Source organism: Octopus sinensis, linkage group LG12 (genome assembly GCF_006345805.1).
Source record: "Octopus sinensis linkage group LG12, ASM634580v1, whole genome shotgun sequence".
NCBI lineage: Eukaryota > Metazoa > Mollusca > Cephalopoda > Octopoda > Octopodidae > Octopus > Octopus sinensis.
Genome location: NC_043008.1, coordinates 14,536,388 through 14,554,604, shown reverse-complemented (window position 1 = coordinate 14,554,604; position 18,217 = coordinate 14,536,388). Strand labels below are relative to the sequence as shown.

Genomic DNA, 18,217 nt, shown 5'->3' with positions numbered 1-18,217 from the left:
GGATGCCCTTCCTAACACCAGCCACTCCAAGAGTGTAGTGGGTGCTTTTTATGTACCACTGGCACGAAGGCAACAACCTCACTTGAATGTTTTTTTCACGTGTCACCAGCACAAGTGCCAGTAGGGCGACGATGGTAATGATCACGCTCAAATGGTGCCTTTTATGTGCCACCAGCACGGAAGCCAGTTTGCCGCTCTGGTAACAATCATGCTCAGATGGTGCGCTCCACTAGCACGGATGCCAGTCATCGAATTTGATTTTGCTTTCGATTAAACTGGTCTCAACAGGTCTTTACAAGCAGAGTTTAGTGTCCAATGAAGGAAAGGTACGCATAAGTGGGCTGATTACACCCCTGGCATAGGCCATGAGATTATTGTCTCATTTGGCTTGCCGGGTCTTCTCAAGCACAACATATTTCCAAAAGTCTTGGTCACTAGTCATTGCTGTGGTGAGGCCTAATGTTCAAAGGTCATGCTTCACCACTCCATCCCAGGTCTTCCTGGGTCTACCTCTTCCACAGGTTCCCCCAACTGCTAGGGTGCGGCACTTTTTCACACAGCTATCCTCATCCATTCTCTCCACATTACCATACCAGCACAGTCGTCTCTCTTGCACACTACATCTGATGCTTCTTAGGTCCAACATTTCTCTCAAGGTACTTACACTCTGTCGAGTATACATGCTGACATTACACATCCATCGGATCATACTGGATTCATTCCTTGCGAGCTTATGCATGTCCTCAGCAGTCATGGCCCATACTTTATTTTACTGACCCCCCAGAAGAATGAAATGCTAAGCTGGACTTGTACTCAGGATATAAATGGAAATCAACCCATCACTCTACTGACTTTGCTATGAAAGTACATGGCCTTGTGGTTAGGGTGTTCAGCTTATAATCATTCAGGCTGTGAGATCAATTCCTGAATCATGTAGCATGTTGTGATCTGGAGCATTTCACATTCTCCCCTCAAATATTACTAAAGTCACAGAAAACCATGAACACCACCACATCAAATAGCTTTTATATAAGATTTAAATATATCGTTTTCAAACTAGCTATTGCTATTGTCTCAATGGTCCTGTGGGTAAAGACATGCAGACATAGCATCACATATACCCCTTCGACAAAGGATCAATCTTGGCCCATGGCCTATACTGATGGTGTTTTTTTTTCTTCCCCCTTTTAACACATCTCTAGAGAAAAATAAAACTAAATGAGATCATATCACTAATCCCTACCTGAGACTGAAACCTCCATCTACCCCACTGTCTTGTCTGTCACCAAACACCCTTATCCACTGGGCCACAAAACCAGTAATACTACTTACTCAAAGTATGAGATATTTAAATCTATTCTAATGATTGGTTATTGATTACATTAGTCTGATAGATTTAAATACATTATTTTCAAACTAGCTATTGCTGTTGTCTCAATGGTCTTGTGGGTAAAGACATAAAGGTTCAATCCTGGCCTATACTGATGAGGCTCTTTGTAAAAGTATTTAGTGTTTTTTTTTTCTTCGCCCTTCTCCATTTACAGAAAAAAATAAACACAATCCCTACCTGAGACTGAAACCTGCATCTACCCGACTGTCTTGTTTTTTCACCAAACACCCTTATCCAGTAGGCCAGTAATACTACTTATACAAAATATGAGATATTTAAATCTATTCTAATGATTGGTTATTGATTATATTAGTCTGATAGGTTTAAATACATTATTTTCAAACTAGCTATTGCTATTTATATATATATATATATATATAGTCTCATATGTATGTATACATTTTTCTAAATCTTGTACAACTCTATTCTTTCTGTCTATCAGGCCTTTCGCACTTATTCATTTATTCATCCCACTCTTATTCTTTCGTTCCCCCTCCCTCACGTTTCTTTGCCTTCTCTTGCTCACTTTCCCTCCACTGTGTCCCTGTCATTTTTTCTTGCCCCTCCTTAATTCTTCTGTCCCTCTGCCTCTACTTCTCTCTTTTTTCTCTTCCCCTGTGACCGGCGTTTGGCCAAGCCTGATCTTTCTTGGTCTGGCCGTTGTCCGTGCAACATTGGTATTCCTCCCTGTGCCTGTGAAATCTTGTATCCCTGCCATAAGGCTTCATTTCCACACATGCCAGCTTAACTTAATTTGTCCTTAGTCAAAAGACACCTGTTGTTATATCCTGTTCTTATTTTTATTGTATTGTCCGTTTTTTTCCATTCTTGTTTTTGTATACATTTGCTGCTTTCTTCCAAGTAATCTAATGCTCTTAGCTTAATTTTTCCTTGGGGCTGGCCAGACTGGAGCAATCTCGAGTATAATCAGCCAAAATTGCGAAGATAATCTGGTACTCGACTGAGGAAAGAAAACTTCGAATGAACCGTCCTTGTTTTCTTTGTATCATCTATCTGGATGTTTTGTTGTCCCATTTTTGTATCACCTAACTGTCCAGATGTTTTGCGTTCTTATCCCATTTTGTATTTCATATATATATATGTGTGTGTGTGTGTGTATATACATACACACACCTTCAAATAATGTGCTTTGTACAGCTCAGACCTTTGTGACAAACCCTGCTATTGCTTGGTGGAGGAGGAAGAAATGTGATTTTATATCTGTTTTTCTGCTTGCATGGTAAAACGTGCCATCTCCAATTCAGTTTCTCACCATTGTTTTGGTCCTTTCCAAAGTTCAGCCACTTGAGATCAGCTTTTACCACTTCTCCATGTTTTCTGGCATGTTCATTTTCCCTTGAATCATTTGTCTACTCAAATGTCATTCTTTGTACACATCACAACCCCTTTTCAGGATCAGTCTTTTCTCTTTCATGGCCACATTCCAGATAGTAATACAATTCAATTCTCTCTTTCCTGCTAAAAGGTCTTTGACATTGCTAAGTTTATTTTAAGACTCTTCAAGTCTAGGTTTTGCTTCCACATTTAGAATTTCTTCTTTAAATTCTCTCTTTCCTGCTAAAAGGTCTTTGACATTGCTAAGTTTATTTTAAGACTTTTCAAGTCTAGGTTTTGCTTCCACATTTTGAATTTCTTCTTTAAATTCTCTCTTTCCTGCTAAAAGGTCTTTGACATTGCTAAGTTTATTTTAAGACTCTTCAAGTCTAGGTTTTGCTTCCACATTTAGAATTTCTTCTTTAAATTTTTTTCAACAGATTCAGCTATCAGAACCAGCTCATGGATATAGAGTCCATGGTCATCCAAATTTAAACTGTTCTGTTATAATTTGGACAACTATAAGTCTATAAATGTAAAACTTAATTTATATAACAATTTATTAAGGTTTATTTTTTTTAAAACAGATTTTTACATTCAAATTTCTCATTATCTAATTTAGAAAAGTTAAAATTTGTATTTAATTATTAAATTCATACTTTTTCATATGCAATGTTATAGAATTATAAATGTCTTCAGCGGTTCGGTTCTGACCAAAATAATCTACAAAGTCACCTTTTGGGTTTATCAGGTACATGATAATAGTATGGTCCACCTGCCAAAAAAAAAGACAAAACAATAATTAATATTCTTTTCTACTTTAGGCACAAGGCCCGAAATTTTGGGAGAGGGAGTCAGTCGATTAGATCGACCCCATTACGGAACTAGTACTTAATTTATCGATACAGTTCTATATTTAAGAGATTTGGAATTTATGTACATTATTTACAGTTAACGGATATTTGTCCTCATCTTGTTTGTTGTTAACACAATGTTTTGGCTGATATACCCTCCAACCTTCATCAGGTGTCTTGGAGAAATTTTGGGTTCTCATTCCTAAGGTTTTTTTCCTGTTAGTGACCTGAATAATAATATTGAAAAATACCTTAGGAATGAGAACCCAGGTACGAAATTTCCCCAAGACACCTGATGAAGGCTGGAGGGTATGACAAATATCCGTTAACTGTAAATAATGTAAATGATGTTAATTTATCAACCCCGAAAGGATGAAAGGCAAAGTCAACCTCGGTGGAATTTGAACTTAGAATGGTAAAGACAGATGAAATACTGCTAAGCATTTCGCCCAGCGTGCTAACGTTTCTGCCAGTTTGCCACCTTAAAACAATAATTAATATTAAATTAGAGATTAAGGCAGTGAGCTGGCAGAATTGTTGGCATGCTGGATGAAATACTTGGCAACATTTTGTCTGTCGTTATGTTCTGAGTTCAAATTATGCCAAGGTCAATTTTGCCTTTCGTCCTTTCAGGATCAATAAAATAAGTACCAGTTGGGAATTGGAGTTGATGTAACAGACTACCAAAAGCCTTCTTGTCATCATCATCATAGTTTAACGTCTGTTTTCCATGCTAGCATGGGTTGGACAGTTCGACCGGAGTCTAGGAAGCCAGAAGGCTGCACCAGGCTCCAGTCTGATCTGGCAGTGTTTTTACAGCTGGATGCCCTTCATAACGCCAACCACTCCGTGAGTGTAGTGGGTGCTTTTTACGTGCCACCGGCACAGGTGCCGGGGGGGGGGGAGCTAGCAGCAGCCATGATCAGTTGGTGCTTTTTACGTGCCACAGGCACAGGTATCACAGCTACAATTTCCATTTGATATTTATTTTGATGTTGATGTACTTGACTCAATAGGTCTCCTCAAGCACTGCAGGTCATGTGCCACTGGCACAGTCCACGTTTGGATGGTGCTTTTTACAATGTAAAATGAAATACAGAAGTGAAAACAAAACAATGGTTTGTCTTGTATTTCTTTCTTCACACCATATGGAGAAATTGGAGATTGAATAAAGCCATTATCATTGCTCAAATATGCAGGAAAGGATAGCGACATGTGCAGACTTGACATCACAGTAGCCAGGCTGCTTTGTCTAGTCTTTGAATTGACATTAACTCTTTCATTACCAACCCAGCTGAAACCGGCTGTGGCTCTTTAGTACAAATGTCTTGTTTTCATAAGTTCTGAATTAAAATCTTCCACCAAACCTTAGTTACAATTTATGTTCCTAACACTAGCTTAATGATAACTAAGTTCATCATCATCATCGTTTAGCATCGGTTGGATGGTTCAACTTGGGTCTGGGAAGCCAGAAGGCTGCACCAGGCCCAGTCTGATCTGGCAATGTATCTATGGCTGGATGCCCTTCCTAACGCCAACCACTCCGTGAGTGTAGTGGGTGCTTTTTACGTGCCACCAGCACAGGTGCCAGATGGGGCTGGCAGACGGCCACGGTTGGATGGTGCTTTTTACGTGCCACCAGCAAGTTATTTTACTAAATTCTTTGTTATATTTAAAATAATTTAAAGAAACACAGAACATCTCAAAATAAATACAGTAACGAAAGGGTTAAAGTAAAGAATCTTACGATGTAATCATTGTCTTCATCTTTCGGTCCAGAACTGTAATAGACACGATAAGCTCTTGTTGCCTGATGAATTCTTTCTTTGTCTCCGGTAAGACCCAACAGTTTGGGTGAAAATTCTGAAAAGATATGATAATAGGTATCAGAATGGAAGAAAATCAATAAAATTGCCAAAATATTTATAAGAAAAAAATAAATAAATAAAAATCCTGTATTTATCTTTTTCAGTCATTGGATTGTAGCCATGCTGGGGCATTTCTTTGAAAGGGTTAGTTAAAAAAATGATCCAAGGGGTATGAAATTGCTGGATTAGGTGATGAAAGTCATGGAGAGGGTCATAGGCCAACTAATTAGGAAAACAGTTAGTCTAAATGAGATGTAGTTTGGTTTTGTATTGGGTAGAATCACCACTGATGCTATATTTCTGTTAATTTACAAGAGTTACGACCCTTTCGAGAGTTCACTCCCCTTTATGAATTTTACATCCACACTTTTTTCTATTTTGCGGCATAAAGACTTATGTATAAAGGTTCAATACACACATTTATACTGGTGGTGCTCCTGAGCTGGATATATATTTGTCATAATGTACCGTTGGTGACCTTTTGGTCACCAACGGTACATTATGGACAACTGGACAAAAAGTTACACATACATTATATATGACAAGGTCACACATTTCAGAGTCCAACCCATGCCAGCATGGAAAATGGACGTTAACAGAGGAAGATGCTATGTAAAAGACCCCCTTTGATCATGAATGACCATGGGATAGCACTAGAGAGTTTCCCTCCAAGGCACAAGTCTGGGCAAGGTTGTCTATGGAGGACCAGTAGTCGGCCGTGCATACTGGCCTCCCCTCTCCATGCCACTGATGTTATCCAAAGGAAAGGCAAAGGCTGATACAGCTTGGCACCAGTGACGTTGCAATTCATTTCCACAGCTGAGTGAACTGGAGCGATGTGAAATAAAGTGTCTTGCTCAAGAACACAACATACAGCCCAGTCTGGGAATCGAACTCACTACAACGTGATTGTAAATCTGATGCTCTAACCACAGCAATGCAGCTTCACACACATACGTATATGTGAAAAATATTGAGAAAAAACTGAAAATGCATCAGGATTTTCTTTTGAATACACATATATTGTGTAATTAAAACAAATGGAGATAATTTTATTAGATGTGTTTATATGTATGAATAATAAAAAAGAATATGTTTTCGCAGAATAAATGTGTTTTTTAGTCATAGTTCAACTGAAATTATATTGGTATATGTATTCCTAAGGTGAGTTTGGCATATTTATTTATTTATGTGCCCTTTTCGAGCCTAGCCAGGCTCATGGGCCCGGTTCCCCGGTTTCTATGTGTTCCCCCCAGCTGGACAGGACACCAGTCCATTGCAGCGTTACTCAAGAAAGAGTGAGAAAGTTGGGATGAAAGGGTACAACAGGGGTTGCCACTACCCCCTGCCGGAGCCTCGTGGAACTTTTAGGTGTTTTCGCTCAATAAACACACACAACGCCCGGTCTGGGAATCGAAACAGCGATCCTCCGACCGCGAGTCCGCTGCCCTAATCACTGGGCCATTGCGCCTCCAGTTTGGCATATATAAACATATGGGATCAGATATAAAACTTCCTCTGTAGAGGTGGGGCTCTCCAGACAAGCACAGGAACACAAACAAACAGTACTTTGGAAATTGCATCTTGTGTTTATGCTGCTTATTCCTACCTTTGCTCTGTATATTATAACTAGTAATCCTACTAAGTACGTTAGTAAGCACACCACTTCACTGGAAGTAGATTGGATGATGATACTGTGTAGAGCTCAAACTTCACCAGCAACAGTCTGATATCTAACTGTATGCACAGGAAATACTACACACACACTTACACAGTGACTGGAAATATCAAATAAAATATTGTCTTCTTAACCCTTTCGTTACCAACCCGGCTGAAACCGGTTCTGGCTCTGAGTACAAATGTCTTGTTTTCATAAGTTTTGGATTAAAATCTTCCACCTTAGTCACGATTTATGTTCCTAACACTAGCTTAATGATAACTAAGTTATTTTACTAAATTCTGTTATATTTACAATTAATTGAGAGAAACACAGAACATCGCAACAGAAATACGGTAACGAAAGGATTAATAAGAATTTCTTTCAAGATGGGACTTACCATTCACATATAATTTAATGGCATCAACAGTGTCTCTTTCTGGATCAACTGTAATAAACAGTGGCTGCACATTCGGAACATTAGGATTCTTTTCTAAAAGAGAGAAATAGTTCAATATTAAAATATATGTTTATTTGGATATCAGAAAAAATAGGGAAAGCAAAAAGAAAAAAAAAACACTTTTATTTTCAGCATCACAATGATTTTTGTTCTGTGCTGAGAAGACTTATCAAGCCAAGTGAAATTGTAATCGTAGTCGTGGGACTGAACCTGGAACCATGTGGTTCGTAAGCAAGCTACTTATCACACAGCCACTCCTACGCCTACAGCAATATAAACTGGAGTTCTTTTATATGCCTCAAGTCCATATGAGAAGTCCTCTCATGTCAAATAATACAGTATTGTGTGTTCTAACACAAACATCCATCATAAGTGGGAGATAAATATTACTTTGGTATTAACACTGCTTCTGTCGCTTTAATTATTTTCGATATGCTCACAGGGTATTTGCAACCAATTAAAAAAGGGTAAAGACCCCCTTTGGTCATGAATGACCATGGGATTGCACCTAGAAAGCTACCCTCTGAAGCACAAGTCCAGGCAAGGTTGTTTATGGAAGACAAGCAGTTGCTCATGCATATCAGCCTCTTCTCTCTCCTGGCCACCGATGTTGTCCAAAGGAAAGGCTGCTACAGCTTGGCACCAGTGGCATTGTTACTCATTTCTAGAGCTGAGAGAACTGGAGCAACGTGAAATAAAGTGTCTTGCTCAAGAAAACAACATAGAGCCTGGTCTGGGAATTGAACTCACTACCTCATGATTGTGAGCTTGGCGCTCTAACCACTGAGCCATATGCCTTCACTTGCAACCAACACCGGGATAGATTCTCTATATTACTGACAGAGGAATCGGCTGCTATGTCTAGCTGGCTGTCTGTCACTGACAAGCCCAAGTAAGAGGTAGGTCACATGATCTGACAGTTCTGGTGTTCAGTGAGGTAAACGAGTTCTTTAATGCAGTACATGTCCTCTCGTTATAAATAATGCAGTATTGTGCATTCTAATGCAATATTCACTTTGAGTGCGAAATAAAATTGAAATGTTTCGGTGACTCACCCATCATATCAACAGCTTGAACCATTTTCTCGATTTCGTCAGGACAGATGTCTGGGCAATGGGTGAAACCAAAATAGATTAACACCCACTGACCAAAGAAATCTTTATTAGACTTAGGTTGGTTGTTGTGGTCAATGAGAGACCATGGGCCTCCTAAGGCAGCTTTGCCGAGTTGTCGACTTCTTTCCTTGGCCAATCCTTTAAAAAAAAAAAGAAACAAGAAAAAGAAAAAAAAACATTACAGCAAATACAAAATCAAAACATACTTAGAATTATAAAATTTATCAATTAAGGATAACAATAAATTAAAATATGGCTAACCCCTAAGGGTGGATGCTACTGTAGTTTATAGCCCCAGGAAGATATCTCCTCCAGCTGGCTTATAGACACACTATCTGTGTCCTCTCAGTATTTGTGAAGGGGAGTCATCCTCCCCGTCTTCAACACATGATACACACGGACCCGAGTTTCAAGGTGTTTACCTTTCATCAGCGTGTGACAATCATGGTTGTCGACGAGAAGTCAGAATCCTTCACAAATACATATATTTTTTCCAGTGTCGATTGACACTGATATTGAAAAAGCGAAATCAAACAATGATAAATCTCAGAGCGAGTTATAAACAGTAGCGGTAACACATCGTGATGCATATTTGCCATTTGAATATGGCTAACCTGTAAGGGTGGATGCTACTGTAGTTAAAACTTATCTGTGAGGCCCAACACCTGATAGGAACTCGGCCACCTTGTCTCCATGAGGCTCAAAAGCCTCGATAGCGATTATAAATCATTCAACTCTTTAGCATTAGAATTGGCCAAATCTGGCCCAAATATTCAACCTATTTTATGTAAAGACTGACCAGATCCAACCTCTTACACCTACCCTACAATGTCAATTCTAAATATATACAAACACACCACTGAAATCTCGAAGCTACAAGGTAATTAATGAGTGATTAATTCAAATCAAAGTGAATAAATAAGCAACGTATTTGACGAAGAAATCTGAATGTTAAAAGGTTAAATATTCATTTTAAATCTTCACACATGGCCAACATTTTTGAGGGGAGGGGAAATTTGATTACAGTGACCACAGTACTCAATTGGCACTTTATCTTATCGAACCCAAAAGAATGAAAGGTAAAAGTCAACCATGCCAGTATTTGAACCCAGAACCTGTAAATAACAGAAAGAAATACTGTCAAGTATTTGGTCCGATATTCTTATTTCTTTGTTGCCCATAAGGGCTAAACACGGAAGGGTCAAACAAGGACAGACAAAGTGATTAAGTCGATTACATCGAACCCCAGTGGTAACTGGTACTTAATTTATTGACCCCTGAAAAGATGAAAGGCAAAGTCGACCTCGGTGGAATTTGAACTCAGAACGTAACGGCAGACGGAATACCGCTAAGCATTTTGCCTGGCATGCTAACGTTTCTGTCAGCTCGCCGATATTCTAACAGCTTACTGCCATATCATAATTAAATGTTATAATAGGATTCGTAATTAGATATTTACTTAGCTCTTTTGCTTGTTTGAAATAGAACATTGCCATCGTAAATACACCACCAATAGCAGCTGTAATGAAAACTGTTCTCCATGATATTGGCTGAAAAATAGAAAATACATCCAAAGAAAAATCAATATCTTAATACAGCAAAATTGATCTGGTTCTAAGTGATTTGTTTATGACAGGGAAAAGGCCAGAACCAATAAAATAACTTCTGGATTTCACAAGTGTTTTAATGTCTTGTAACAAAAACTCATCAAGCAGTTTTATAATTGAATTGCAGTTAAATGTATCATCATCGTCTAACGTCCGCTTTCCATGCTGGCATGGGTTGGATGGTTTGACTGAGGACTGGCAAACCAGATGGCTGCACCAGGCTCCAATCTGATCTGGCAGAGTTTCTACAGCTGGATGCTCTTCCTAATGCCAACCACTCCGAGAGTGTAGTGGGTGCTTTCACGTGCCACCGGCACGAGGGCCAGTCAGGCGGTACTGGCAACAGCCATGCTCAAATGGTGTTTTTTACCTGCCACCTGCACAGGAGCCAGTCCAGCAGCACTGGCAACGACCTCGCTCGAATGTTTTTTCATGTGCCACCAGCACAAATGCTAGTAAGGCGACGCAGGTAACGATCATGCTTGAATGGTGTTTTTTACATGCCACTGGCACGGAAGCCAGTTAGCTGCTCTGGCAATGATCATGCTCGGATGGTGCTCTTAGCGCTCCACTAGCACGGATGCCAGTCATCGAATTTGACTTTGATTTCACTTGCCTCAACAGGTCTTTGCAAGCAGAGTTTAATGTGTCTTCATAATGTTGCAAGTTTTTTTCAGAGACTTAGTGAAGGAGAGAGAGAGAGAGAGAGAGAGAGAGAGAGAGAGAGAGAGAGAGAGAGAGAGAGAGAGAGAGTGTGTGTGTGTGTTAATAAGAATGAGGACAGAAACAGGTGTGCTGCTGTAAAGGAGATATATGGGTACCCAGCCAGAGCAAGAGTGTGTGAGAGAGAGAGAGAGTGGAAGACAGCAAGAGAGAGCAGGAGAGATATATACATATCCATCATTATTCAGATCTATATTTAAGAGATGAGGAATTATGTACATTATTTACATTCGACGGATATTTTTCCTCATCTTGTTTGTTGCTAACACAACGTTTCAGCTGATATACTCTCCAGCCTTCTTCAGGTGTCTTGGGGGAAATTTCGAACCTGGGTTCTCATTCCTAAGGAAATTTCCCAAGACACCTGATGAAGGCTGGAGGGTATATCAGCTGAAATGTTGTGTTAACAACAGAAAAGATGAGGACAAATATCCGTCGAATGTAAATAATGTCCATCATCATTGTTATTGTCTTCTTAGCAGGTCGTATGGGAATTTACTAGGAAGGGTTTTATAGTCCGATTCCCTTCCTGGTACTGAACCTTTTAAACATGCAAATATATAATGTACCTACTAAAAGATATGGTATGAAATACTCAATTGTAATTTACACACGAGTGAGCACGCACACACACACACGTTTTTCCTTTAGAAAGTTAATACATCACAAAGTCACTATTGTCAATTGTTTTTTTTTAGGATTCACTCATTGACTAAGAATTGTTGTGAGAAACTTGAAGCAAATAAATCTGTGATGTGCTGAACAGACAGCAATGACCTAGAAACAGCTAACAGCAATGAAAGTAGCTCGGATGACAAAAGTGATTTATAAGACAGATTTAATAGGCTATATTAGCCTTTTAAATACAGAATGTTCAGCTGTTTGTGACACTCTTAAGACAGAGATTTCCTATCAAGGTTTAGTTTTAAACTAGAGGGTGGAGGCAAGTGGCTTAGAGGTTAGGATGTCAGCATCATGATCGTAAGATTATGGTTTCGATTCCTGGCTCAGGCAGTGTGTTGTGTTCTTGAGCAAAACATTTCATTTCAAGTTGCCCCAGTCCACTCAGCTGGCAAAAATGAGTAACACTGCGATGGACTGGCATCCCGTCCATCTGGGGAACACATACACCATGGAAACTGGGCCTATGAGCCTGGCTAGGCTTTAAAAGGGCACATTTATTATTATTATTATTATTTAAACTAGAAAGGTGAAAGGGTTTTTATTTACATTGACTTTTTCTCATGCACACACACTCTTTTTCTTCCTCTGAATACATTGGAGGTAGTAGGAACATTACTAATCTCCATAACACACACACACGTGCACACACACACACACACACACACACACACATACACACACAAACACATGTATGTATGTATATCACCATCATCAACATTTAATGTCCATTTTCAATGTTGGCAGGGTTTGGATGGCTTGAAAAGAACTAGCAAGAACAGAGTCCACACCAGGTTCCATTGTCTGTTTTCACTTGGTTTCTATGACTATATATATAACACACACACACACACACACACATATATTTATAGATAAAAGCACCTGCGTGGTGCCATGTAAAATCTCCCAGCACCTCTCTGTAAAGTGGTTGACATTAGGAAGGGCATCCAGCCACAGAAACCAGGCCAAAGAAGACACTGGAGTTTGATGCAGTTCCCCAGCTTGCCAGCTCTGGTCAAACCGTCCAACCCATGCCAGCATGGACAACAGACATTAAATGATGATGATGATATATAAGAGCTTTGGTCAAAAGCATATCAGCTGGAGCTGTGGTAAGGGTTTGAACACACAACAGTCAATCCATTCATTTTGTTTGGTTTAGTTCACAAATAGTCCAAATTACTATGTATATATAGTATAATATATATAATATATAGTATATATTATAGTATATATATAATATATATATATATAATATATATATATATATTATATATATATATATAGTATATATATATATATAGTATATATATATATATATATAATATATATATATATATAATATATATATATATATATTATATATATAATATATAGTATATATATAATATATATATATATTAATATATATATATATATAGTATATATAATATATAGTATATATATAATATATAGTATATATATAATATATAGTATATATATATATATATAATATATATATAATATATATAGTATATATATATAATATATTATATATATATATAATATATAGTATATATATATATATATATTATATATATATATATAGTATATATATAATAATATATATATATATATATAATATATAGTATATATATATATATATATATATAATCATCATCATCGTTTAACGTCCGCTTTCCATGCTAGCATGGGTTGGACGGCATGTATAATATATAGTATAATAGGAAACTAGAAAGAGAGGGTGAGAAATTAGACAGAGTGGCATTGCCTTGTTAAAACTAATTAAATATGACTGCCAAACTTTTCATTCGTAAAAGACTGGAACACACAGAGAGTAAGTGTTTAAAATAGGAGGAGGAGAAGAAATTTAAGTTATAATATGAAGCATACGTACACTGTTGTAGGAGTCTCCTTTTGAAAAATGCCTCAAGTGGGATAGACTGTTGTTGTAAGTGATTGGTGGCTGGATCTGTGAATAGAACAATAGGATAATATATAAACATTATTGAAATACAGCAAAGTCCAATATTACTGATGGTACAACTGCATCAAGTTACAACACCTTCTCATGAATGGTTCAGATATGACAGGCTGCGTGAATCAATACCTGCGGATGAATTAGACATTGCTTTTAAATTTTGGCACAAGGCCAGCAATTGTGGGGGAGGGTGTATGCATGTTGATTACTATTTCTTTACTACCCCACAAGGGGCTAAACACAGAGGGGACAAACAAGGACAAAGGGATTAAGTCGATTACATCGACCCCAGTGCATAATTGGTACTTAATTTATCGACCCCCCCCACCCCAAAAGGATGAAAGGCAAAGTCAACCTCGGCGGAATTTAAACTCAGAACATAACGGCAGACGAAATACCTATTTCTTTACTGCTAATAAGGGGCTAAACAAGGACAGACAAATGGATGAACTAAGTAGTGTCAGCAACTTTTTTATAGAAATTAATTCAAAATAGGCACGGGCATGGCTGTGTGTTTAGGGAGCTTGCTTCCTAGCTACATGGTTTCGGGTTCAGTCCCACTGCGTGGCACTTTGAGTAGGAGTCTTCCACTATAGCCCCGAGCCGACCGGAGCTTTGTGATTGAATTCGGCAGGTGGAAGTTACTGCCGTGTGTGTATGTGTGCGTATAGCTGCTCAGTGCCTCTCCGAAAGAGAGAGAGGGGGTAAACTCTATTACACTTTTATTTGCTTCAGTCATTTGACTGCGGCCATGCTGGAGCACGGCCTTTAGTTGAACAAATCAACCCCAGAACTTATTCTTTGTAAGCCTAGTACTTATCCTATTGATCTATTTTGCTGAACCGCTAAGTTATAGGGATGTAGACATACCAACATCGGTTGTCAAGTGATGGTGGGTAGGGGGACAAACATATACATAAATATATATGACGGGCTTCTTTCAGTTTCCATCAACCAAAGCATTTTAACTACAAAGCTATGCCAAAAGTCAAAATCTGTTTTGAAAAGGTGAAGTGAAAATAGCTTACCAGTAGTCTTTGATTTTTATGATAGAATTTTGGTCTGAGACAGGAAAACGATTGACAATTAGGAGGGAGAAGAAATGGTTTCACCGATAAATGGCCATGTGAAATACCAAATATCTGTAGTGGTCTGTAACACTGCAATGATAAATGATAAAAAGAATGAAGTAAGATGACATATAATACAAGATGAAACACAAAACACCTAGTTAGGGCCCAAGTGCAGAAATGAAATTTGCTCAGGGAATGCAAGCCTAGCTCCAACTGAGGAAGTTCAGAGTGTTTTTAATGGCCCCCTTATCCCACAAAATTTCAGTGGGTGCCTTTGCACCTCTTGTACTCCCTGTTCCAAAGCCTTTGGGTCAGGGTTTCTTTAGTTAGGGGTTCAGTTTTATAAAGGAGACATGTAAAGTCAACTGACTCAACTTCTAGGATATTATTATCCTTTTATTAGCTTCAGTTATTGAACCGAGGCCATGCTAGAGTTCTGCCTTCACAAGTTTAGTTGATCACATTGACCCAAGTATTTAGTCCTCCTCCTCATCATCATCATCGTCGTTTGATGCCTGCTTTCCATGCTGGCATGGGTTGGATGGTTTGTTTGAGGACTAGCAAGTTGGAAGGCTGCACGAGGCTCCAATCTGATCTGGCAAGGTTTCTACAGATGGATGCCCTTCCTAACAGCAACCACTCCTAGAGTGTAGTGGGTGCTTTTTATGTGCCACCGGCATGGGGCCAGTGAGGCTGCACTGGCAATGACTATGCCACAACATTGATTTCACTTGACTCAACAGGTCTTCTCAAGCAGAGCATATTGCTTAAATGGGCTGGTTATGTGACATTGGCATAGGCCACAGCCTTACTTGGCTTGCTGGGTCTTCTCAAGCAGAGCATATTGCTTAAATGGGCTGGTTATGTGACATTGGCATAGGCCACAGCCTTACTTGGCTTGCTGGGTCTTCTCAAGCAGAGCATATTGCTTAAATGGGCTGGTTATGTGACATTGGCATAGGCCACAGCCTTACTTGGCTTGCTGGGTCTTCTCAAGCAGAGCATATTGCTTAAATGGGCTGGTTATGTGACATTGGCATAGGCCACAGCCTTACTTGGCTTGCTGGGTCTTCTCAAGCAGAGCATATTGCTTAAATGGGCTGGTTATGTGACATTGGCATAGGCCACAGCCTTACTTGGCTTGCTGGGTCTTCTCAAGCAGAGCATATTGCTTAAATGGGCTGGTTATGTGACATTGGCATAGGCCACAGCCTTACTTGGCTTGCTGGGTCTTCTGAAGCAGAGCATATTGCTTAAATGGGCTGGTTATGTGACATTGGCATAGGCCACAGCCTTACTTGGCTTGCTGGGTCTTCTCAAGCAGAGCATATTGCTTAAATGGGCTGGTTATGTGACATTGGCATAGGCCACAGCCTTACTTGGCTTGCTGGGTCTTCTGAAGCAGAGCATATTGCTTAAATGGGCTGGTTATGTGACATTGGCATAGGCCACAGCCTTACTTGGCTTGCTGGGTCTTCTCAAGCAGAGCATATTGCTTAAATGGGCTGGTTATGTGACATTGGCATAGGCCACAGCCTTACTTGGCTTGCTGGGTCTTCTCAAGCAGAGCATATTGCTTAAATGGGCTGGTTATGTGACATTGGCATAGGCCACAGCCTTACTTGGCTTGCTGGGTCTTCTCAAGCAGAGCATATTGCTTAAATGGGCTGGTTATGTGACATTGGCATAGGCCACAGCCTTACTTGGCTTGCTGGGTCTTCTCAAGCAGAGCATATTGCTTAAATGGGCCAGTTATGTGACATTGGCATAGGCCACAGCCTTACTTGGCTTGCTGGGTCTTCTCAAGCAGAGCATATTGCTTAAATGGGCTGGTTATGTGACATTGGCATAGGCCACAACCTTACTTGGCTTGCTGGGTCTTCTCAAGCAGAGCATATTGCTTAAATGGGCTGGTTATGTGACATTGGCATAGGCCACAACCTTACTTGGCTTGCTGGGTCTTCTCAAGCAGAGCATATTGCTTAAATGGGCTGGTTATGTGACATTGGCATAGGCCACAGCCTTACTTGGCTTGCTGGGTCTTCTCAAGCAGAGCATATTGCTTAAATGGGCTGGTTATGTGACATTGGCATAGGCCCAGCCTTACTGGCTTGCTGGGTCTTCTCAAGCAGAGCATATTGCTTAAATGGGCTGGTTATGTGACATTGGCATAGGCCACAACCTTACTTGGCTTGCTGGGTCTTCTCAAGCCGAGCATATTGCTTAAATGGGCTGGTTATGTGACATTGGCATAGGCCACAGCCTTACTTGGCTTGCTGGGTCTTCTCAAGCAGAGCATATTGCTAAATGGGCTGGTTATGTGACATTGGCATAGGCCACAGCCTTACTTGGCTTGCTGGGTCTTCTCAAGCAGAGCATATTGCTTAAATGGGTGGTTATGTGACATTGGCATAGGCACAGCCTTACTTGGCTTGCTGGGTCTTCTCAGCAGAGCATATTGCTTAAATGGGCTGGTTATGTGACATTGGCATAGGCCACAGCCTTACTGGCTTGCTGGGTCTTCTCAAGCAGAGCATATTGCTTAAATGGGCTGGTTATGTGACATTGGCATAGGCCACAGCCTTACTTGGCTTGCTGGGTCTTCTCAAGCAGAGCATATTGCTTAAATGGCTGGTTATGTGACATTGGCATAGGCCACAGCCTTACTTGGCTTGCTGGGTCTTCTCAAGCAGAGCATATTGCTTAAATGGGCCGGTTATGTGACATTGGCATAGGCCACAGCCTTACTTGGCTTGCTGGGTCTTCTCAAGCAGAGCATATTGCTTAAATGGGCTGGTTATGTGACATTGGCATAGGCCACAGCTTACTTGGCTTGCTGGGTCTTCTCAAGCAGAGCATATTGCTTAAATGGGCTGGTTATGTGACATTGGCATAGGCCACAGCCTTACTTGGCTTGCTGGGTTCTTCTCAAGCAGAGCATATTGCTAAATGGGCTGGTTATGTGACATTGGCATAGCCACAGCCTTACTTGGCTTGCTGGGTCTTCTCAAGCAGAGCATATTGCTTAAATGGCTGGTTATGTGACATTGGATAGGCCACAACCTTACTTGGCTGCTGGGTCTTCTCAAGCAGAGCATATTGCTTAAATGGGTGGTTATGTGACATTGGCATAGGCACAGCCTTACTTGGCTTGCTGGGTCTTCTCAAGCAGAGCATATTGCTTAAATGGGCTGGTTATGTGACATTGGCATAGGCCACAACCTTACTTGGCTTGCTGGGTCTTCTCAGCAGAGCATATTGCTTAAATGGGCTGGTTATGTGACATGGCATAGGCCACAACCTTACTTGGCTTGCTGGGTCTTCTCAAGCAGAGCATATTGCTTAAATGGCTGGTTATGTGACATTGGCATAGGCACAGCCTTACTTGGCTTGCTGGGGGTCTTCTCAAGCAGAGCATATTGCTTAAATGGGCTGGTTATGTGACATTGGCATAGGCCACAGCCTTACTTGGC

General features: G+C 40.0%; 1 protein-coding gene across 1 annotated transcript in view; it reads right to left on the bottom strand.

The window, feature by feature from the left end:
• Positions 1–3,255: 3,255 nt before the first annotated feature.
• The window catches only part of LOC115218039 (protein SCO1 homolog, mitochondrial), a 29,069-nt gene continuing 14,107 nt past the window's right edge, over positions 3,256–18,217 (bottom strand). Inside the window, exons 2-8 of the mRNA XM_029787790.2 lie at positions 14,700–14,831; positions 13,588–13,662; positions 10,139–10,229; positions 8,620–8,817; positions 7,505–7,597; positions 5,327–5,442; positions 3,256–3,500 (exon numbers count right to left, since the gene is read on the bottom strand). Of these exons, the coding sequence (XP_029643650.1) occupies positions 3,366–3,500; positions 5,327–5,442; positions 7,505–7,597; positions 8,620–8,817; positions 10,139–10,229; positions 13,588–13,662; positions 14,700–14,831 (840 nt within the window). The 3' untranslated portion in view covers positions 3,256–3,365. The remainder of the gene's footprint in view (positions 3,501–5,326; positions 5,443–7,504; positions 7,598–8,619; positions 8,818–10,138; positions 10,230–13,587; positions 13,663–14,699; positions 14,832–18,217) is intronic.